This window comes from Ranitomeya imitator, chromosome 2 (assembly GCF_032444005.1).
Source record: "Ranitomeya imitator isolate aRanImi1 chromosome 2, aRanImi1.pri, whole genome shotgun sequence".
Taxonomy (NCBI): Eukaryota; Metazoa; Chordata; class Amphibia; order Anura; family Dendrobatidae; genus Ranitomeya; species Ranitomeya imitator.
Window position 1 is genome coordinate 138,173,142 of NC_091283.1, and position 23,464 is coordinate 138,196,605.

Below are 23,464 nucleotides of genomic sequence, written 5' to 3' on the forward strand. Positions count from 1 at the left end.
AGCACCTCCACCCCTGCAGGAGGGAGCCCCTTCAGCCAGCACCTCCACCCCTGCGGGAGGCAGCCCCTTCAGTCAGCACCTCCACCCCTGCAGGAGGGAGCCCCTTCAGTCAGCACCCCCACACCTGCAGGAGGCAGCCCCTTCAGTCAGCACCTCCACCTCTGAAGGAGGGAGCCCATTCAGCCAGCACCTTCACCTCTGCGGGAGGCAGCCCCTTCAGCCAGCACCCCCACCCCTGCCATGCTCAGGGCCTGCAGTCCTCCTCTGTCTTCTCATTGCCTGAGGTGACTTCACAAGTGACAACAGTCTGCTAATCTGTTTATTCAGGCTCCTTCACACTTTCCTCCATTCTTGGCTTCCTCCTCAGGAGACCTGTGTGGGCACATCTTCCATGTCTCCTCTTGTTGCCTGCCCACTCCTCCATGACACTATTACTCTCACATATCATTTATTGCCATTACAGCCCAAATATTTGGGAGATTGATGTGTAGCCCTCGCCTCTTACTCAGAGCAGTAAAATAAATGCTTTGTAAGGTTCTCCATGTGCAACATAAAGAAAACACCAAAAACTCATGGTGGAGACGTAGACTATCAGTTTCTAGAGGAGTCATCCAGCCAGCACTCACAGACCCTGGATGGCAAAGACATTTTATAAACCTTTTCCCTTTGCAGGACTCTGGGAAAGCTGGGTGACATCTCTGGTAGCTTTTTGGCTGGTACGTTACTTTCTTTGGCTGCAAATTCTTTTATTTTGAAAAGAAAATACTGTTTATTGCCAAACATGAAATCTTCAGGTGCAACAGTCTAACATTTTCTGGATGGGGGAGAGAACGGCGCAAAGACCTGACGTCTGTTTGTAATAAAAATACTTTCACTCAAACAAAACCACACAAACAAAATGTAAAAGAAACTTCAGGCACCTGGATTTCAGCTTATAAATCAGAGACATAAAACAGTCAGGCGGGCATCTTTTAATCCCTCTAATATGACCTAAAAATAAAGGAAGCCTTTAATATGGCCATAAACTTGTCATTATTAACCAGTGAGACTCAGACCTCACCTTGTGGCAGACGTGTTGCTGTACGTTCCAGCACAAATCCAAAATCCTGCCTCAAAAGCTGGAAGAAAAAAATCAGGGTTCAGCAACGTCTCCAAACTGCACGGGTCTAACGAAATATTAAGGATTATGGTGAACGAGTGCTGTGTGTTTCCTCTCCAAATTGTACGGAGCCCCAAGGCAGCGCCCCAAGGAGTGCGGGGGACCCCGCTGTACGGTAGATAAGAGGCGCACAGCTGTTTTTTTGGATAAATATTAAAAGAATATTTGCTTGGGTGGAATTAATTAAAAAACGAAGCGTCCCAGCACAATCAATAATAATAATAATAATAAATAATAATAATCTTTATTTATATAGCGCCAACATATTCCACAGCACTTTACAGTTTATCAGTTCATACACAAGTCACAAGTAACAACGTAATACAATAATTACAGAAAAATAATGATAACCCTGTTCGTAAGATGACAATCTACAATGAGGTGGGGGAGACACAAAGTACAGGTGTGTATTTACAGTGATAATAATAATGAATGTATATATATATGTGTTTGTGGGCGCTTTTTTTACATGTTTCGGATTATATATATATATATATATATATATATATATATATACAAAAATTGGAACAGCATCTAACAAAATACCTGACAAAAATGCAAAGCTTTCCCAGTCAGTAGTCCAATGACTCCAGATAATATGAAGAAAAAAGAAAAGCAGCACAAAAAGTAAAGAAAAATGTGGACTTTATTGCCTGGATGGCGTGGCGACGTTTCGGATACAAGATCCTTTCTCAAGGCTTGAGAAAGGATCTTGTATCCGAAACGTCGCCACGCCATCCAGGCAATAAAGTCCACATTTTTCTTTACTTTTTGTGCTGCTTTTCTTTTTTCTTTATATATATATATATATATATCTCACATGTAAAGCGCCATGGAATAAATGGCGCTATAACAATACATAATAATAATAATAATAATTATATATATATATATATATATATATATATATATATATATATATATATACAGCTCTGGCAAACAGTAAGAGACCACCACATCTAAGCCCTGTCATGGGCGGCCCAATCTCCAGACCTGAACCCCATTGAAAACCTCTGGAACGAAATCAAGAGGACGGTGGATAGTCACAAGCCATCAAACACATCAAACAAAGAAGAACTGCTTACATTTTTGCACCAGACGCAGTTTGAAAGACTGGTGGAAAGCATGCCAAGACGCATGAAAGCTGTGATTAACAATCATGGTTATTCCACAAAATATTGATTTCTGAATTATTCCTGAGTTAACACATTAGTATTGTTGTTTCCAAATGATTATGAACTTGTTTTCTTTGCATTATTTGAGGTCTGAAAGCACTGTTTGTTTGTTTTTTATATTTTGACAATTTTTCTTTGTCAGAAAAAAAATTACAAAATGTATTGCTTGGAACTTCAGAGACCTGTTGTCAGACGTGTATAGAATAAAAGAACAATCTACATTTTACTCAAAAATATACCTATAAAGCGAAAAATCAGACAAAACTGAACATTTTACGGTCGTCTCCCATGAACAGCCTATAAGTTTGAGAGTAAGTTAAATTTAACAGTGAGAGATAGAATATTAAAAATAAAATCCAGAAAATCACATTGTATAAATTATATAAATGTATTTGCATTTTGCAGTGAGAAATAAGTATTTGACCCCCTACCAATCATTTAGAGTTCTGGCTCTTACAGACCAGTATGACGATCCTAATCAACTCGTTACCTGCATTAATTAGAGACAGCTGTCTTACATGGTCACCTTTATAAAAGACTCCGGTCCACAGACTTTATTCTAACGCGTTTCAGGATCTCACTGGTATTTTTCTTTGTAGAAGGCTGCCGTCACACTAGCAGTATTTAGTCAGTATTTTACCTCAGTATTTGTAAGCCAAAACCAGGAGTGGGTGATAAATGCAGAAGTGGTGCATATGTTTCTATTATACTTTTCCTCTAATTGTTCCACTCCTGGTTTTGGCTACAAATACTGAGGTAAACTACTGACCAAATACTGAGGTAAAATACGGACCAAATACTGCTAGTGTGACGGCAGCCTTTAAGAGGAGGAAAAGTTGAAAGTGAAGCTTCCCATAAGCCATGTATTAGGTGAATGGAGCTCTCTCTGTTCTTTGACCTGAATCATCCTTTTCTGTATATAATATCTATTGGAGATAATGGAGTTACTCTGAGGTAGAACATTGCGGGTGGAAGAACGTCACTTTTTGAAGGCTAATGATTATTGCTCGGCGTTAGGAGACAATGCCCTAAGAATAACAATATCCAGCGACTTAAGATGTTCTGCACAATGTGGCAAAGTGTGAACAGTGTCAGAAAAGTGCGCACATCCTAAGTGCAATAAGAGAGACACAGTCACTGGGCGGTTGGGATAAAATGTGAGAATTCTGGTTCCCTGGGAACTGAAAGGTGAGAGGACACATGAGCGAGATCACCGGTCGCCTATTTAGGGTGTAGAATAACAAGAAGCTAAACTAACAAGTTTACACAGAGCTGAAAAGAGCTTTCTCATTGTGCAAGAAGCAGAAAGGAGCGAGACTGAGGGGAGGGGACAATGTGCACAAGTCAGGAGATGACCTGGCCATTGTCTCCTTCACACTGGGACCTCTGTGAGGGGGAAATGGCTGAAATAATGTAGTGTCAGTGAAAAGAGGCTACTTCATAAACCGAGAGCGGCCCAGCCCCACTGCTGGTGAATGCCCTGGCCCATAAATCAGATTATGGCCCGGGGCCCCTGCAGCTACGCTAGGCCTCAGGCTTCCACCAGAAGCTTATGTATTAATGTGCTGTGCAAAGAGAATTGTCCGCAGGCTCCTGGAGTCGCGGCGGGGTTCCTGTGCGGATTTCATGGTGGGGAATCCACAGTCAGGTTACGTTCACACCACTGTATTTTTGGTCCTCGAAAAAAAAGCTGACTTCACCCGGCCGGCACTAGGACCAATGCTATTCAGTTGGCAGCACTAGGTTCTTCCATATGTAATATCGAAGGTTTCCCCATCCAAGACTATGGGTGTGAAAACACAATGCATCCCACACGGATCATCTACATCGCAGCCCATTCCTGTACATTGCAATTACTGACATAGGAAATTGTATTTGTGCTTGTAAATGAGAATTGGACGATCTTTCTAAACGCTTGTGTGGAGATATTGTGCACAAAAATAATTGAAGTGCATCATGGATTTCACCCTTTTCCATAGACGGAGAGCACAAGGTTTTGTGGTTTTTTGAGGAACACACATCTCCGCAATGTGTTAGATGTGTGTGCCACAGACTTTCCCCCTCTCCACAATGTTTTAGATGTGTGTGCCGCAGACTTTCCCCCTCTGCACTGTGTTAGATGTTTGTGCCGCAGACTTTCCTCCTCTCCGCAGTGTTAGATGTGTGTGCCGCAGACTTCCCCCTTCTCCACAATGTGTTAGTTGTATGTGCCGCAGACTTTCCCCCTCTCCGCAATGTGTTAGATGTGTGCCGCAGACTTTCCCCCTCTCCACAATGTGTTAGATGTGTGTGCCGCAGACTTTCCCCCTCTGCAGTGTGTTAGATGTTTGTGCCGCAGACTTTCCCCCTCTCCGTAGTGTTAGATATACTGTATGTGCCGCAGACTTTCCCCCTCTCCACAATGTGTTAGATGTGTGTGCCGCAGACTTTCCCCCTCCCCACAGTGAGTTAGATGTATGTGCCGCAGACTTTCCCCCTCTCCACAGTGTGTTAGATGTGTGCCGCAGACTTTCTCCCTCTCCGCAGTGTTAGATATGTGTGTCACAGACTTTCTCCCTCTCCACAGTGTGTTAGATGTATGTGCCGCAGACTTTCCCCCTCTCCGCAGTGTGTTAGATGTGTGCCGCGGATTTTCCCCCTCTCTGCAATGTGTTAGATGTATGTGCCGCACACGTTCCCCCTCTCTGCAGTGTGTTAGACATATGTGCCGCAGACTTTCCACCCTCTCTGCAGTGTGTTAGATGTGTGTGCTGCAGACTTTCTCCCTCTACGCAGTGTGTTAGATGTATGTGCTGCAGACTTTCCACCCTCTCCGCAGTGTGTTAGATGTATGTGCTGCACACTTTCCCCTCTCTGCAGTGTGTTAGACATATGTGCCACAGACTTTCCACCCTCTCCGCAATGCGTTAGATGTGTGTGCCGCACACTTTCCCCCTCTCTGCAGTTAGATGTGCGTGGCGCACACTTTCCCCCTCTCTGCAGTTTTTGTTAGACTTATGTGCCGCAGACTTTCCCCCTCTCCACATTGTGTTAGATGTATGTGCAGCACACTTTCCCCCTCTCTGCAGTTTGTTAGACTTATGTGCCGCAGACTTTCCCCTCTCTGCAGTGTGTTAGACATATGTGCCACAGACTTTCCACCCTCTCCGCAATGCGTTAGATGTGTGTGCCGCACACTTTCCCCCTCTCTGCAGTGTGTTAGATGTGTGTGCCGCAGACTTTCCCACCTCTTCGCGGTGTGTTAGATGTGTGTGCCGCAGACTTTCCCCCTCTACGCAGTGTGGTAGATGTGTGTGCCGCACACTTTCCCCCTCTCCATAGTGTTAGATGTGTGTGCCGCAGACTTTTCCCCTCTCCGCAGCGTTAGATTTATGTGCCGCAGACTTTCCCCCCTCTCTGCAGTGTGTTAGCTGTGTGTGCTGCAGACTTTCCCCCTCTCTGCAGTGTGTTAGATGTGTGTGCCGCAGACTTTCCCCCTCTCCGCAGTGTGTTAGATGTGTGTGCCGAAGACTTTCCCACCTCTTCGCGGTGTGTTAGATGTGTGTGCCGCAGACTTTCCCCCTCTACGCAGTGTGGTAGATGTGTGTGCCGCACACTTTCCCCCTCTCCATAGTGTTAGATGTGTGTGCCGCAGACTTTTCCCCTCTCCGCAGCGTTAGATTTGTGTGCCGCAGACTTTCCCCCCTCTCTGCAGTGTGTTAGCTGTGTGTGCTGCAGACTTTCCCCCTCTCTGCAGTGTGTTAGATGTGTGTGCCGCAGACTTTCCCCCTCTCCGCAGTGTGTTAGATGTGTGTGCCACACACTTTCCCCCTCTCCGCAGTTTGTTAGATGTGTGTGCCGCACACTTTCCCCCTCTCTGCAGTTTTTGTTAGACTTATGTGCCGCAGACTTCCCCCCCTCTCCGCATTGTATTATATGTGTGTGCCGCAGACTTTTCCCCTCTCTGCAGTTTTTGTTAGACTTATGTGCCGCAGACTTTCCCCCCTCTCCGCATTGTATTATATGTGTGTGCCGCACACTTTCCCCCTCTCTGCAGTTTTTGTTAGACTTATGTGCCGCAGACTTTCCCCCCTCTCCGCAGTGTGTTAGATGTGTGTGCCGCAGAATTCCCCCTCTATGCAGTGTGCTAGATGTGCGCCACAGACTTTCCCTCTCTCCACAGTGTTAGATGTGTGTGCCACAAACTTTCCCCCTCTCCGCAGTGTGTTAGATGTGTGTGCCGCAGACTTCCCCCTCTCCGCAGTGTGCTAGATGTGTGTGCCGCAGACTTTCCCCCTCTCCGCAGTGTGTTAGATGTGTGTGCCGCAGACTTTCCCCCCTCTCCGCAGTGTGTTAGATGTGTGTGCCGCAGACTTTCCCCCCTCTCCGCAGTGTGTTAGATGTGTGTGCCGCAGACTTTCCCCCCTCTCCGCAGTATGTTAGATGTGTGTGCCGCAGACTTTCCCCCTCTCCGCAGTGTGTTAGATGTGTGTGCCGAAGACTTTCCCACCTCTTCGCGGTGTGTTAGATGTGTGTGCCGCAGACTTTCCCCCTCTACGCAGTGTGGTAGATGTGTGTGCCGCACACTTTCCCCCTCTCCATAGTGTTAGATGTGTGTGCCGCAGACTTTTCCCCTCTCCGCAGCGTTAGATTTGTGTGCCGCAGACTTTCCCCCCTCTCTGCAGTGTGTTAGCTACAAAGCAGAAGCATACATAGTCCGTCAAGGTTACTTAGGTCGTATAGTAATAATGGATTATAGCAGTCATATCGACCAAGACAGACATAGGACTTCAAAAAAAGGGACAACTGCATAAATATATATGTAATAAACAACAAAAGCACCAAAAAACGCAGCCAGAAAGCGTCCAATAATGAAAATGTAAAACAACTTTATTGATTAAAAATAGACACACAGGTATGCAGCATGGCAGGCAAAACAGATCCCCTATACGAGCCCACACACGCATATAAAACACAGGGACTGAGCTGAGGTGCACAGCTAGTAATCATGGACCATGTATATCAAATCCATATATATAGAGGTAACATCAATGGTACAAAACCATCGATCAATAATGTTCATAATCTTAGAGACAAGTGTCAGATAAAAAATATCCACAATGGTATATAGGTTTCAATTAATGGCACTCATGGTCACAGACAGGTATCAGATACCCAGTACATACCACTGTGATGGATCAATGAACTGTGCACCGAAGTCCAGTCCTCCCCGACGCGCGTTTCGGCGGGTGGCCTTCCTCAGGGGGGGTACCCAGCACAAGGGGGGCACCGTTTAAATAGCGTGTGGTCCGGAAATGGCGGCGCTCACATGCACAGATGCGCCGCACCATCAACATCCGGTCCGCACGGCCTGCGGGACCGGAAACACACAGGCCTCATGTGATCCGCCCCACAAGGCACCGCAGGAACAGGACGGAGGCGCGGCGCAACTGCGCATGCGCACGAAGCAACCGCGGCCATCTTGGAAAGGGGCAACCCTATTAACAAATACAAGGAGCAGACGACACAGATAAAAACACAGCGCACACAACTTTCCAGGGGGCAAAGATGGTAACATATATAAGAAGAAAGGCGGCTCAACTTATAGCAGATGCACCCCAAGACCGCAGAAATAGAATATAGGATACAAATATAAAACAGAAAAAACCATAAATATCTACTTAATCCCCCAAAGTGACCCTATAACTCCCAGCACATAAGCACCATATACTATATAATACAATGTCATATAGCAATACATATAGCAACACTAATTACATCGTAATAATGAACATGCTGCACACTGACGAACAGCATAGCATAAGTAGTACAGCCACGATTAGACATAAAAAGGAAAAGAAGAACCCAACAACATAACGACTATATTTATCAAAAAAATCCACGGATGAACACATAAATAAATGTCAAACTATACATAATGGACACGGATATCAGAAATAATTTCACAATATAACGAAATACAATAATATAGTCCATAATATACATAGATGGAAAGAAATATATTGATGCCAATAGGTGTTCGGCCCATATATATATACGCAGAATAAATGTAGATTCTTCATCCTGAAAGAGCCAGGGCAGTCATCACTTAACCAGGTCCCGAACCGAAATATACTAAAAATGAAAGAAGACAACGCTAATTAAAAACAAATAAAAGAAAAAACGAATGCGGAAACGCACAGAGGAGATGATGCACAACAGATGGGGGACTACAGAAACGGGGCAAACGACAAACACTCATTGAGTCCATGGGGTTGGACAGTCCCCAAACGCCAGATCCAGCGTGTTTCCAACATGCCAAGTCTCTTAGATAAATTGCCACCTCTGATGTTGATCCTGAGGGCATCAATTCCTCTCACTCTCAGCATCGTGGCATCACAATTGTGGTAGATCTTAAAATGCCTCGGCAGAGTTTTTAATGTGGTCACATCCATGTGGTCGGTGGCCGCCTTAATCCCCAAAACATGCTCCCTTACGCGGACTTTCAACTGGCGTGTGGTAAGGCCAACGTATATAAGCCCGCAGGGGCATGTGGCATAATATATAACATACCTCGTGGTACAGGTGATCCGTTGTCTAATAGAGAACGACCTAGTACCACTAGAGTTACAAAAGGAGTCACTTTTTTCAATGTTGGGGCAGGCGACACACCTACCACATGGAAAGCAGCCAACCCTAGGTGTAAAATTATCCAGGAAAGTTAGAGGAGAGCGTCCCTCATAATGACTGCGAACCAATTGTTCACGCAAATGTGTGTGTGCTGCAGACTTTCCCCCTCTCTGCAGTGTGTTAGATGTGTGTGCCGCAGACTTTCCCCCTCTCTGCAGTGTGTTAGATGTGTGTGCCGCAGACTTTCCCCCTCTCCGCAGTGTGTTAGATGTGTGTGCCACACACTTTCCCCCTCTCCGCAGTTTGTTAGATGTGTGTGCCGCACACTTTCCCCCTCTCTGCAGTTTTTGTTAGACTTATGTGCCGCAGACTTCCCCCCCTCTCCGCATTGTATTATATGTGTGTGCCGCAGACTTTCCCCCTCTCTGCAGTTTTTGTTAGACTTATGTGCCGCAGACTTCCCCCCCTCTCCGCATTGTATTATATGTGTGTGCCGCAGACTTTCCCCCCTCTCCGCATTGTATTATATGTGTGTGCCGCACACTTTCCCCCTCTCTGCAGTTTTTGTTAGACTTATGTGCCGCAGACTTTCCCCCCTCTCCGCAGTGTGTTAGATGTGTGTGCCGCAGAATTCCCCCTCTATGCAGTGTGCTAGATGTGCGCCACAGACTTTCCCTCTCTCCACAGTGTTAGATGTGTGTGCCACAAACTTTCCCCCTCTCCGCAGTGTGTTAGATGTGTGTGCCGCAGACTTCCCCCTCTCCGCAGTGTGCTAGATGTGTGTGCCGCAGACTTTCCCCCTCTCCGCAGTGTGTTAGATGTGTGTGCCGCAGACTTTCCCTCCTCTCCGCAGTGTGTTAGATGTGTGTGCCGCAGAATTCCCCCTCTATGCAGTGTGCTAGATGTGCGCCACAGACTTTCCCTCTCTCCACAGTGTGTTAGATGTGTGTGCCACAAACTTTCCCCCTCTCCGCAGTGTGTTAGATGTGTGTGCCGCAGACTTTCCCCGCTCTGCAGTGTTAGATGTGTGTGCTGCAGACTTTGCCCCTCTCCGCAGTGTTAGATGTGTGTGCCGCAGACTTTCCCCCTCTCCGCAGTGTGTTAGATGTGTGTGCCGCAGACTTTCCCCCTCTCCGCAGTGTGTTAGATGTGTGTGCCGCAGACTTTCCCCCTCTCCGCAGTGTGTTAGATGTGTGTGCTGCAGACTTTCCCCGCTCCGCAGTGTGTTAGATGTGTGTGCTGCAGACTTTGCCCCTCTCCGCAGTGTTAGATGTGTGTGCTGCAGACTTTCCCCCCTCTCCGCAGTGTTAGATGTGTGTGCCGCAGACTTTCCCCCTCTCCGCAGTGTTAGATGTGTGTGCCGCAGACTTTCCCCCTCTCCACAGTATGTTAGATGTGTGTGCTGCACTTTCCCTCCCCTCCGCAGTGTGTTAGATGTGTATGCTGCAGAGTTTCCCCCTCTTCGCAGTGTGTTAGATGTGGGTGCTGCAGACTTTCCCCCTCTCCGCAGTGTGTTAGATGTGTGCCGCGGATTTCCCCCCTCTCTGCAATGTGTTAGATGTATGTGCCGCACACGTTCCCCCTCTCTGCAGTGTGTTAGACATATGTGCCGCAGACTTTCCACCCTCTCTGCAGTGTGTTAGATGTGTGTGCTGCAGACTTTCTCCCTCTACGCAGTGTGCTAGATGTATGTGCTGCAGACTTTCCACCCTCTCCGCAGTGTGTTAGATGTATGTGCCGCACACTTTCCCCTCTCTGCAGTTTGTTAGACATATGTGCCGCAGACTTTCCACCCTCTCCGCAGTTTTTGTTAGACTTATGTGCCGCAGACTTTCCCACTCTCCACATTGTGTTAGATGTGTGTGCCGCACACTTTCCCCCTCTCTGCAGTTTGTTAGATTTATGTGCCGCAGACTTTTCCCCCTCTCCGCAGTGTGTTATATGTGTGTGGCGCAGACTTTCCCCCTCTCCGCAGTGTGTTAGATGTGTGTGCCGCAGACTTTCCCACCTCTTCGCGGTAAGATGTGTGTGCCGCAGACTTTCCCCCTCTACGCAGTGTGGTAGATGGGTGTGCCGCACACTTTCCCCCTCTCCATAGTGTTAGATGTGTGTGCCGCAGACTTCCCCCCCCTCTCTGCAGTGTGTTAGCTGTGTGTGCTGCACTTTCCCCCTCTCTGCAGTGTGTTAGATGTGTGTGCCGCAGACTTTCCCCCTCTCCGCAGTGTGTTAGATGTGTGTGCCACACACTTTCCCCCTCTCCGCAGTTTGTTAGATGTGTGTGCCGCACACTTTTCCCCTCTCTGCAGTTTTTGTTAGACTTATGTGCCGCAGACTTCCCCCCTCTCCGCATTGTATATGTGTGTGCCGCAGACTTTCCACCTCTCTGCAGTTTTTGTTAGACTTGTGTGCCGCAGACTTTCCCCCCTCTCCGCATTGTATTATATGTGTGTGCCGCACACTTTCCCCCTCTCTGCAGTTTGTTAGACTTATGTGCTGCAGACTTTCCCCCCTCTCCGTAGTGTGTTAGATGTGTGTGCCGCAGACTTTCCCTCTCTCCGCAGTGTGTTAGGTGTGTGCCACAGACTTTCCCCCTCTCCGCAGTGTGTTAGATGGTGTGCCGCAGACTTTCCCCCCTCTCCGCAGTGTGTTAGATGTGTGTGCCGCAGACTTTCCCCCTCTCCGCAGTGTGTTAGATGTGTGTGCCGCAGACTTTCCCCGCTCCGCAGTGTGTTAGATGTGTGTGCCACAGACTTTCCCCCTCTCCGCAGTGTGTTAGATGTGTGTGCCGCAGACTTTCCCCCTCTCCGCAGTGTGTTAGATGTGTGTGCCGCAGACTTTCCCCCCTCTCCGCAGTGTTAGATGTGTGTGCCGCAGACTTTCCCCCCTCTCCGCAGTGTATTAGATGTGTGTGCCGCAGACTTTCCCTCTCTCCGCATTGTATTGTATGTGTGTGCCGCAGACTTTCCCCCTCTCCGCAGTGTGTTAGATGTGTGTGCCGCACTTTCCCCCTCTCCGCAGTGTGTTATATGTGTGTGCCGCAGACTTTCCCCCCTCTCCGCAGTGTGTTAGATGTGTGTGCCACAGACTTTCCCCCTCTCTGCAGTGTTAGATGTGTGCCGCAGACTTTCCCCCTCTCCGCAGTGTGTTATATGTGTGTGCCGCAGACTTTCCCCCCTCTCCGCAGTGTGTTAGATGTGTGTGCCGCAGACTTTCCCCCTCTCCGCAGTGTGTTAGATGTATGGGATATGCTGATGCGTTCCCGAGTTATTACCACATAAAGTGACACTGGTCTGATTTTAAAAATTTGGCTCCGTTACTAACGGGTTAAGGCTTTGGAACAAAATCAGCATAAAAAAAACAGTCAGTCTGTCAGCGTCACAGCCTGTAGCGGGGTCTGTAGCTGCACACAACCCCCGAGTGTCTCCAACCAGTGACCGGCAGCGGGGCTCACCGTGTGTGCTGGAACCTGAGAGCAGCGGGTACTGCCTGCAGTGAGGCGGCCGCCCCGACACCGGCCCTCCGGACACCGGCCCTCCGGACACCGGCCCCCCGGCCGCCCCGACACCGGCCCTCCGGACACCGGCCCTCCGGACACCGGCCCCCCGGCCGCCCCGACACCGGCCCTCCGGCCGCCCCGACACCGGCCCTCCGGCCGCTCTGAGTCCGCACAGTGTGCGCAGCTCGTTTAAGGGGCGTGTCTTCATGCCAGTCACGCCACTCATTGGGAACAGGGCGTGGTCTGGCAAGGGCATCTCATTAGATTATTGTCATTGGTTGACGCTGGCTTGTGCAGACCACGCCCCCAGGGGCGGGGGTGATGCGAGCGGCGGGTGCCCTGTGCCTCAGTCTGAGCCAGGCGGCTGCAGGAGAGAACATCGTGGCTGCCTGTCTGTCACCGCGGAGACTCTGCCCCGGAGCCCGCATAGGACAGGACGCGGGGACTGTGCACCGGCTGGAGGCTGCTGTGGGTGGAAAGTGGCATGGAGCCGTGACCAGCCCCGGGGATTAGGGGATTACAACTCATCGCTCCGGCACCAGGGGATGGGCAGCCTGGATACCTGACGGCGCTTTGGGCGGGTTCACACATTGGACGGGAAAAGTTCGGAGAGTCCGGGACTGGCACGGCGACCCCAGCCGGGAGTTCGCATGGAGGGGCTCCGGCAGCTGCTCGGGCTCCTGCTCGCCCTGTGCCGGGTGTCTGCGGCGCTCAGCAAAACCTTGGAGTCGGTGACCTGGAACTCGCAAAACCCGCGGTAAGCCTGGAGGACCGTCCGCTCACCCGCTCCAGTGCCGGGCAGCCTGCCCACTGCCTGCCCGACTACCGGGCGCATTCTCCACTACCTGCCCTCTGCCTGACCAACTACCGGGCTCCTCACCCGCCGCCTGCCCTCTGTACCTGCTCAACTACCGGGCACTCTACCCACTGCCAGCCCGACTACCGGGCACATTCTCCACTACCTGCCCTCTGCCTGCCCAACTACCGGGCTCCTCACCCACCGCCTGCCCTCTGTACCTGCTCAACTACCGGGCACTACCCACTGCCTGCCCGACTACCGGGCGCATTCTCCACTACCTGCCCTCTGCCTGCCCAACTACCGGGCTCCTCACCCACCGCCTGCCCTCTGTACCTGCTCAACTACCGGGCACTACCCACTGCCTGCCCGACTACCGGGCACATTCTCCACTACCTGCCCTCTGCCTGCCCAACTACCGGGCTCCTCACCCACCGCCTGCCCTCTGTACCTGCTCAACTACCGGGCACTACCCACTGCCTGCCCGACTACCGGGCGCATTCTCCACTACCTGCCCTCTGCCTGACCAACTACCGGGCTCCTCACCCGCCGCCTGCCCTCTGTACCTGCTCAACTACCGGGCACTCTACCCACTGCCAGCCCGACTACCGGGCACATTCTCCACTACCTGCCCTCTGCCTGCCCAACTACCGGGCTCCTCACCCACCGCCTGCCCTCTGTACCTGCTCAACTACCGGGCAGCCTACCCACTGCCTGCCCGACTACCGGGCGCATTCTCCACTACCTGCCCACTGCCTGCTCAACTACCGGGCTCCTCACCCGCCGCCTGCCCTCTGTACCTGCTCAACTACCGGGCACACTACCCACTGCCTGCCCGACTACCGGGCACATTCTCCATTACCTGCCCTCTGCCTGCTCCATAGCTAGCCTGCACAGGTCATTGGTGCTAAACCATCGGGCACCTCACTCCTGTGTTTCCCTCTGTGCCCGCTCCAGTATTGGACCCATCACCCATATCCTGCCCTCTACCTGCTGTACTATCGGCTAGGCATATTGTGTCCTGCCCACTGTGCCCGCTCCAGTACTGGGCAGACGCATATTTATTTTACAATACCTATATCCTGCCCACTGTGCCCGCTCCAGTCCTGGGAAGACATCACCCCTATCCTTCCCGCTGTAGTATCAATTAGGCACAGTGTCCTGCCCACTGTACCCGCTCCAGCACTGGGCAGACACATTACGCATATCCTGCCCTCTACCTGCTGTAGTTTTGGGTATGTACATTACCTGTATCCTGCCCACTGTGCCCGCTTCAGCTCTGGCAGACACATCATCCATATCCTGCCCTCTACCTGCTGTAGTTTGGGGTAGGAACATTACCTGTATCCTGCCCACTGTGCCCGCTTCAGCACTGACAGACCCTTCACTCATATCCTGCCCTCTCCCTGCTGTAGTTTCGGGTAGGCACAATGTGTCCTGCCCACTGTGCTCCCTCCAGCGCTGGGCAGACACATCACCCATATCCTGATCTTGTTTATTGCAGTATGGTGTGTTGGTGTGTCTGAGGCCATGATGCCCACTGTCATGGGTCTGGGCCTGGCACATCCTGTGTGTATGACGGGGTAACAGGCATATAATTCTGTGTTGAGCTGTGGGTATTGTGTAGGTGGCTTCGGCACTCACACTGTACCCATAGTTCTCAGTTACATTTCTCTGGTGGGATAGTCGGGTCCCTGTGTGTGGGCGCTGTATATTGGTACCCGCGTGCTTTGCTGGTTAGGTGTGTGCAGTTGGCACTGTTGATCAGTGCATGCTGGTACTGTGCCTGGCACTGTTGGGCCATGTGCTGGTACTGGTGTATAATACGTATTTCTTGTGGGCACTGTGTAGATGTCTGTATATCGAGGGTAGTTACGTGGCTGTGAATGTGGCACTGTATGTAGTGTACTCCCGCTACTTGGTAATACTGTATTTCGTGCATATTGGTGCCACCTGTGTGTGTGGGTTACTTGGAGGGTAGTGTTGGACTGGTGCTCTGCCAGTTGGCACTGTGTGGGGGGTAGTATGTTGTGCCTCCTCTTCTAGGCCTCCAGGAACCCTTCAGATAAATGTAACTTGGTAAGAGCTTCCTGGGCTGTTCTGTGGCTGTGAGTCTGGTTGATGATGGTGGCACTGAGCCGATGTACGGGGGTCTGTCAGGGACCATCGGCAGGAGACCTATTGGGGTCTGGGTAAATATCTCCTAGTACAACGTGGACTGTGCTCTTCACAAGGAGAACACATAGGACGTGCTGAGGGTCACCATCGTCACTACCGGCCGCTGTTACCTAGTGAGGTGGCCTTTGTCCTATCACTGTGGTTGTGATGGGCTAGTGAAGACCAGCAGATAAGATCATCTTCTCCCCTTCCTGTGAAGAAGAGGCTTGTTCTTCATGTTCTTCAGTGCTATCGGCACTCCAAGGCCAACCTCAGCTGAAGATCTGCAGATTATTTCTCAATTATCTTGAGTCCAGAATTTTGAGCTTTTTTCTATTTTTCTAGACGGAGACCTTTCCAGGATCCAAGATTGAGGTTTTCTCTGATAAATATTGACTGCTGAAGATTTCTGGTATGGAAAGTCAGAAGAACTTCAGCTCCTTTGTAGTTTTCATTAAGAGCCTGAAATAAACTAGAAGTTCAGGCCTGATCCTGAGCTGATTCTGGATGTGTGCTGCTCCATCAGACTGACCTTCATGTGTCGGTGGTCTCACCACGTCAGGCCTTTCCTCTGTAGATGGCTGCCTGGGTCCAAACACAAGCCTCCTATGTGTGGCATTGACCCTATTGGTGGGCTTTGTTACCTCTGTTAATTCCCTGGTTTTAGTTGACTCTTTGGTCACCAGTAATGTTCTTTTCCAATAGATACAAGGCCTGTGGGACAGCTGTGACCCATACTCCACCCGTAGATGCAGAAGTATGTTGGATGTCGTACATCTGACTCTTCAGCCTGGCTGAGAGGCTTCTCTGTGTAGTGTGCAGGGTGCGGCAGGGGTTTCTCCTTGAAAAGAGTCTTTGTAAATGGCCCTGCTCGAAAATAAACCTGTGTGCTGCCAGAGGGAGCTAGATCCGGGCGTAAAGGTGCCGCCATCTGGTATGTGCGGTGAGTTCGGGAGGCTGAAGAAGCCGGGCTTGTGTCTACTGGGTTAGTAGTTTCTGACTCCTCGGTTTCAATGAGAAGTTATTAGTATGTGCACCGCTGGGTTTAGTCCTTGTGACCATCTGAGGTTTGTAAATCTTACAACCGTCCCACACACAATGCAATAAAACCGCAATCTAAAGATTTGTTCTTCCAGAATCAAGCGAACGACCTCCACTTACGGACTTACAAATACAACTTGTATCTAGAGACTTGTCTGAGCGCTTCTCGGTATCTGTAGAGGAAGTTCTATGAATGGGAAGACGGAGAAACTCAACATTCTGTCTATAACCTGCACTTCATGGATTAGAAATGAAAATAGAGTTGCTCGGGATCTCCTGAGGACGTTCCAGGGACGCTCTTCAGATTTTAGAATCCAGGTTATTTTTCATTTTACTTTGTTTTTAGTATTTATTTTTGTAGGCGTTTGTTTTGCACTTTGCATCATTCCTGGCATTTCAGTAACGTAATGCGTCTCGCGTACCTAGAATTCTGGCTCTGCATGACAATGGTAATGGGTCAGGTTGGGACTTGTCTGCTGCATTATCTCATAGGACGCGAGGATCTAATGGGCCGCTCTTGTGTTGTGCGCATTGGAAAGTAGCGTGTTTATTATTTGTCTGTGATTTAGTAGTAACCTATAGACGGAGAACTTTCAGAAAGTAAAGTTTTATCTAAGGCGTCCAGGCCGGTCTGCGCTTCCCTTAATATCATCCTCAGCCATTTGACACGTGTTAACTCCTCGCCCAGTTTAGGGGTCCCACTGATTGCCAGCAAGGGCCCCTTTTTTTTACCTCTCGCTGAAAGAAAAGCTTATGATACAATTCCTAGTATTTCCCTGTTCTGTCGTTTATTAAATATATTCTAACCATTTTTTAAAATAAGAAATTAAATTAAAATTGCTGTCCGGTTTGTTAATAAAATTCGCCTTTATTTAGCAAGAACAATAGCGCAGTAATATCATGAGCCCTCTGTCTATATTGGTATTTATAGTGATTAACGAAGCTTCATTATTCCTAATTAGAGTGAAGGGCTCTGACAGCAGGAGAGTCGGCACAATGACTCCAGTGATCTATAGAAGCCGGGGACCCTCTTCCCATGACTAAAGTGAATGTAAAAAGTCACTCTTTTCATCTACTGCGCTCAACATTTATTAAATCTATAAGTGTGATATAATTTGTGTACGTACGCTTTATTAAACTTGCTAATTGTTTTTCCCCCTAATTTTTAAGCCCATCGATTCACTATTCTTTTTAATTAAATTTTACGAAGTTCTTTAACTTACGGTAACTGGTGTCACACATTAATTTCCATCCTTCTTGAAAACTTATTTCAAATTAACTTGTGAATATTTCTTTATCCTTGTCTTAGACATCTAATTGTCTAGATCCTAATAGTTTAATATATAAAGAGTTCCTTTTTCTTAACCTCTGACGTTTCAGAAAAGTTCTGAGTTCTCTTCTTGATTATTTTTGTTTTCTTCATGTTCCTTACAGTGCGTTTTGCATATCTTTTCACCATTAAGCCTCCTCCCGGGATTTATGGACCAGTAATGGTCTCCTTGGTGCTGGCCTAGAATGGAAATTGCTCCACTTTGTGCTTTAGTGTTTGTGTCTGGAAGCTTTACTATGTGGTTTTCAGAGAACAAATACTTTATTTTCAGTTCTTCTGTATCCTGTGGGTTTTTTTTTTCCCCCCAAAACTTTAGGCGTGGCAGATTAACTCTCTCCTCCCCACAGGCATCGAGAGTTAGACTGTCTCCGGTAATTGGTTGACAGCTGTAAACGGGGGCTTGATATGTTGCATGTGGTTTTTTAAGAAGCGGTGACATTTCTGCTGCTTCAATGCTTTTGCTACACTCGTGCTAAATCAGACAATGGTTGTCTGGTAATTACGCTGAAAGAATTGCGACAGGAGTGGATGGATCTCCTAACAAGCCCTCATTTGCAGCAGTGCCAATTTACCCACCGTCCCATGTTTCCTTGAGCGGCGGCCCCGTCTCTCATCCATTACTGTGTAGGTTTATATAGTCTGTCTCTCTGAATGCCTTGCATGGCAGCAAAATGTAGTGCCCTTCAGGACTGACACATTTCTATTCAGCGGGTACAATTTCTCACTCGTCTCCAGACGAAACGCAATAAGGCTCCTCGGGGCATGATATGCCCACCTCCTGTGGAGCTCCGTCACTAAGAAGATGTGACAGGTTCTGCCAAGCAGACGTTCCATGTGGGCACAGTTCAGTGACTTCTCACTGGGAATGTCCTTTTCTTTTAGGTTGGCACAATATATATTTCTTATTGTATATCATTTTAGGGTAGGGAATTTGAATCTCAATATCCCTAAAACTTTAGGAATTGTTCTTCTACCCCTTCAGTTTGTAGACTGTTTTTGCATCCTTAGTAGGTTTGAGGCCTCCACCATGATTTGCGGGCATCTGACTCTCTCGATTTAGCTTTTCTTGTATTATTTTAGGTGTTTCTCTCCCTTGGCATTCATTCTATCTGTTTTACTTTCTGCTCTGCTGAGTAAGTAATTATACTGCTGGCTGTGTACACTATTTGGTACTTGTCTTTCGCATCTTATTTCCATTGGGTATTATCTCGTTCATGCCAGGAGGCCAGCGTCACTTGCTGAAGTCTACATTTGTGAAGCACCTTCTATTCGGGGACATGTGGCCCAGCAAACATAAAGCAAAGAGCTGCTCCTGTCGGGATAAATTGCTCCTGATATGTATTGCTGAGCAGCGTAATCCCCTCTGAGAAGTTTGTCTACGTGCCCGCAATGCACCGTATGGTACCATTATGCCATAGATACTGTTTTACAGGGTCCCACATTGCTTCACAGCTCAATCTTATTCACTAAACTGCATGAAAGTCCCCTAAAAGCCTCTTTGCCGTGCCATGGTAGCCATTTTTCAGGCTGCTTTGTATGTGAACTTCCAGTGGAGCGTAAGTAACTGGCTCTTATGTGGGCACTGCTCTTAGGAATGTCAGTGCGTCTGGACCAGACATTACGTACAAGCAAAGGACTCTTGGTTCCAGGTTCTCTTGTTAACCCTTGTCGTGTTCTGGTGATGTGGCATCTCGCATCCCTTTAGGTCGTATGCCGTGCCAGTATCTCTTTGTAGGCCTCTGGTTGCATTTTTTTTTTTTTTTAGTCTTTGTTCTTTTTCTGGGATTTTCTGATGTTCGTTATAAGCAGACTTTCTCTATTTTGTCTGGACCAGACATTATGTACAAGCAAAAGGACTCTTTTTGGTTCCAGGTTCTCCTGCTAACCCTTGCAGGGTTCTGGTAATGTGGCACCTCGCATCCCTTTAGGTCGTGTGCCGTGCCAGTATCTCATTGTAGGCTTCCGGTAGCATGTTTTTAGTCTTTGTTCTTTTTCTGGCATCTCCTTATGTACGTTTATAAGCAGACTTTCTCTATTTTTCTGGCACTTTGTTTGTATTTTTGGCTATTCTGCACAGAACACCATGTTTTAAGAGTTAAACGAGTTCCTCTCTTCTGGGAGATTCTTGTTTTAGAAAGTTTCACCCTTGTTGACCTAATGTCACCCTAGCATTTAAACAGCCATTTATCTTTGGAGGACCTACAACCCTTATCAGCTGTGGAGTGCATGTCCAAACATTGAGTGCTGGGATTCCTTATCAGGAATCATTTACAAATTAAAATAAATCTGGATATTTAGGGTACCGTCACACACTGCCATTTCGATCGCTACGACGGTACGATTCGTGACGTTCCAGCGATATCGTTACGATATCGCTGTGTCTGACACGCAGCAGCGATCAGGGATCCTGCTGAGAATCGTACGTCGTAGCAAACTTCACCCCCTTCTGTCCAGTATTTAACCATACTACTGCTAAAGTAAAGGCTCATTTCTCTTTGACCTTATTCTGGGCTTTCAAGGGAGCTGAGATACATGGTGTTTGATGCGGTGGTCCTAGTTTCTAGGCACAAGATTCAGTGTCGCCAAACTACCCCATCTCAAATTCTTCGCTGTACGAACTAGAATTAAATTAGTACTTGGACAGATTTCTCAAGACCTAATTATATGCCACGTAGAGAATAAAATAATTCTTTCCTTTTCCGAAGACAATCATAATGAAATCCAGGCCTTGTTGAGATGAGCAGCTCGCCATCATAAGGTCCCTCTGCTGGAGCTTCCTCACCTGACTTGCCATAGCTCTGCCTAGAAGCCCTCAGCGCCATTTGGAGAATCCATTAGGAAGACCGAGCTTCTGCCAAGAAAGAAAAACAATAAAACAAAGCAGCGACTTGTAAACGTGTTAATTAGTCTTGGGACTCGGCAAGCTGCACCATGGCAGATAATGAACTTTCCTGAAGAGTGTCTCGGAGGTGGCTCTGAAACGGTTAAAGCGCGTCTTTTGTTCGAGAGCCCAACACTCTAAGTGCATTTGTTCATCCGCGGCGCCCGAGGGAGCAGAGCTGTCTTGCAATACAGCATTTGTCACAGCAAAATATTAAACACATGAATGGAATTGGCTTTGCCCTCAGATACCCTTCATATTGTTTTTCGGCTGAGATGTGCGTGGTCTGCACAGTATCTAATAAAACCGATTATGAGGAACGCCGGCTCTTGGGTGGTGCCTCGGCACAGACGTATAATGGAAGCCTTTGCCTTCGGAGACGCCTTGTTTTCACATGATCTTGTATGTACAGCATTTCGGTATATCAGTAGGTCAGAAATAATTTCCAGAAAATCCAGAATCTTTATAAAGTGAAGACGAATTGCGAACAGAAGTCATCTGTTAGTAGCCACGTAAGAGAATTGTGTCCAAAAAGCTTTTGTTTTTAGGCTTTAACCCCCTCCTGAACAGGTTGTAGGCCCATACCCTAGACATGGGTTAATAATGCTGCAGCTTTATGCAGTTTCCTACTCTATAAAGTCTCAAATCCATCCTTATAAAGCTAAACCCGAAAATAGGGATTATCTGCCAAGGCATGTTTAATAAGCCGCTCGCAGCATTTCCACTGGTTGACTATTTAAGACTTTCTCGTACTGGGTGGAGAGGATCGCCTTCACTACAACTCTCACCGGGCACAGGCCTGCAGTAATCGGCCCACAGCTTGTGGCTTGCTTCATGTTGGTGTTGGGTTGCACGAAATGATGGCCTGTCTGCAGTGATGATTCCCGAGTAGGACGCTGATCTGTTCTCCTAAGATGCCCCTGATTGTTCGTGGTAATTTGGTTGTGGATGATGTGCTGTCTTTGGTAATCCTGTTTAAAACCTCATCATCTATCCCTGGTTAGGGATTGTACACTTAATCCCTTTGCTGAAGAAGGAGCCAAATGGCTGCTTGTCTTATTTCTCGGGTTTTTCTAGCTCCGTGTACAGCCAGGCACAGGAGCTTTATTTGTTTGTCAATAAAAGCCATTTAATTAATGCACCGGAACTTGTCCTGAGCTGCGTGGTAACAAGGGCTTTTACATCCATCTGAAAATAATTGGTACCTGCGACTTTCCAGAACGTCTCTGTTCTGTCCTGACGTGGGGCCGCATTGACGTCAGTGCTGCGCTATAATGAGGTTCTGGGTCTCGCTGGGATCGATTACTGATTACGGGTTAGATGTCATTTTGATCCTGACCACTTTCTCATGACTCCATATTATCGCACCGCAAACCTCTTGTCTGGTATTTCTAGCTTTTGTAGATGGTGCATAAGTTGTACAAATACAGCCGGGGTCATTGGTTCCTAAGATAATGCACACTAGGGTGCTTTTCCTATTTTTGGGCCGATACCTCTAGTCTTACACCTAGTTAAGATGTACTGTAGCCATGTACGTGGCAAGATGTCTGCACAAATGCTGAGCAAGAATGTGCTGCTACATTTCACTACTTGCACTGCTGTCTGGTCACTTGTGGGCCACATGGGCTCCTGTCTGTGGCTGGGAGATGACAAGCGCCAGCTGGCTAGTAAGGGCTACAAGGTGTGCATGCCCTGACCCACATGAGCCACCATCCATGGGAGATGACAAGCACCAGCTGGCTAGTAAGGGCTACAAGGTGTGCATGCCCTGACCCACATGAGCCACCATCCATGGGAGATGACAAGCACCAGCTGGCTAGTAAGGGCTAAAAGGTGTGCATGCCCTGGCCCACATGAGCCACCATCCATGGGAGATGGCAAGCGCCAGCTGGCTAGTAAGGGCTAGAAGGTGTGCATGCCCTGGCCCACATGAGCCACCATCCATGGGAGATGACAAGTGCCAGCTGGCTAGTAAGGGCTACAAGGTGTGCATGCCCTAACCCTCACGAGCCACCATCCTAGGTGTGCATGCCCTGACCCTCACGAGCCACCGTCCACTCATGGACTTTAATTTTGAGTTCCTTCAGAAGTCTTTGGGCACAGACATGACAGTATAACTCCTGTCATCCTCCACTCTCTGCTGGTAAGTAGTCCGTCCATCCCAGCTGCCCGGCACATCTACCTCCTGGATACTTTTTAATATGTTGCATGTTTGTTAAATTCGGGTCAATGTTCTAATGGCACAAGAACGGTCACGGGATATTCTTCCTACTCTCCAGCTCCTAGATTTAATCCTTCCCAAGACTCTGCAGATGTCAGAGAAAATCCCCTGCTTGAAAGTGGAAATTGATCTGATGATCAGCGCTGAAAATGACCTCTTAATCTTCCCCTCACATCTCGGAATTATTTGCATTGAAAACAGAATTATTGTGCTCGTTCTGTGGGCAAACATGAGCCGTCTGGTGTTTCGGGGACGTGCATGGGGGGGCTCTGCACTTCTATAGGAATGCTCGTTACATTAGGATATATGCATTTTTTTTAACCCTTTCTTGATCGCTTGGCAGACGTTTACGTCATACGGTTGCAACAGGTGTACGGCGCAAACTCTGGAACCAAGCCCACAGAATACCCCAGAAGGTGCTGGCTGTGTGACACAGCCAGCTTCTGTACCACACCTTGCTCCGATCATTGCTGCTTAACATTTTTAAATGCTTTTGCCAATCACTGACAGCGGCATGTAAAAGACTGCTCCGATCAGCCCTCTTCCAAAGTGTTTCTGAGAAATCGTCTGGTTAATATGGAAGCCAGGGGCTTTCTTTT

At 48.3% G+C, this 23,464-nt stretch overlaps 1 protein-coding gene and 1 long non-coding RNA gene across 2 annotated transcripts in view; one reads left to right on the plus strand and one right to left on the minus strand.

The window, feature by feature from the left end:
* The window catches only part of LOC138667249 (uncharacterized), a 77,231-nt gene extending 64,750 nt beyond the window's left edge, over positions 1–12,481 (minus strand). The window contains exon 1 of the long non-coding RNA XR_011318671.1: positions 12,395–12,481. This is a non-coding gene — a long non-coding RNA (uncharacterized lncRNA). The remainder of the gene's footprint in view (positions 1–12,394) is intronic.
* Positions 12,482–12,764: 283 nt separating this feature from the next.
* The window catches only part of EFNB1 (ephrin B1), a 58,354-nt gene continuing 47,654 nt past the window's right edge, over positions 12,765–23,464 (plus strand). Inside the window, exon 1 of the mRNA XM_069747332.1 lies at positions 12,765–13,196. Within this exon, the coding sequence (XP_069603433.1) occupies positions 13,090–13,196 (107 nt within the window). The 5' untranslated portion in view covers positions 12,765–13,089. The remainder of the gene's footprint in view (positions 13,197–23,464) is intronic.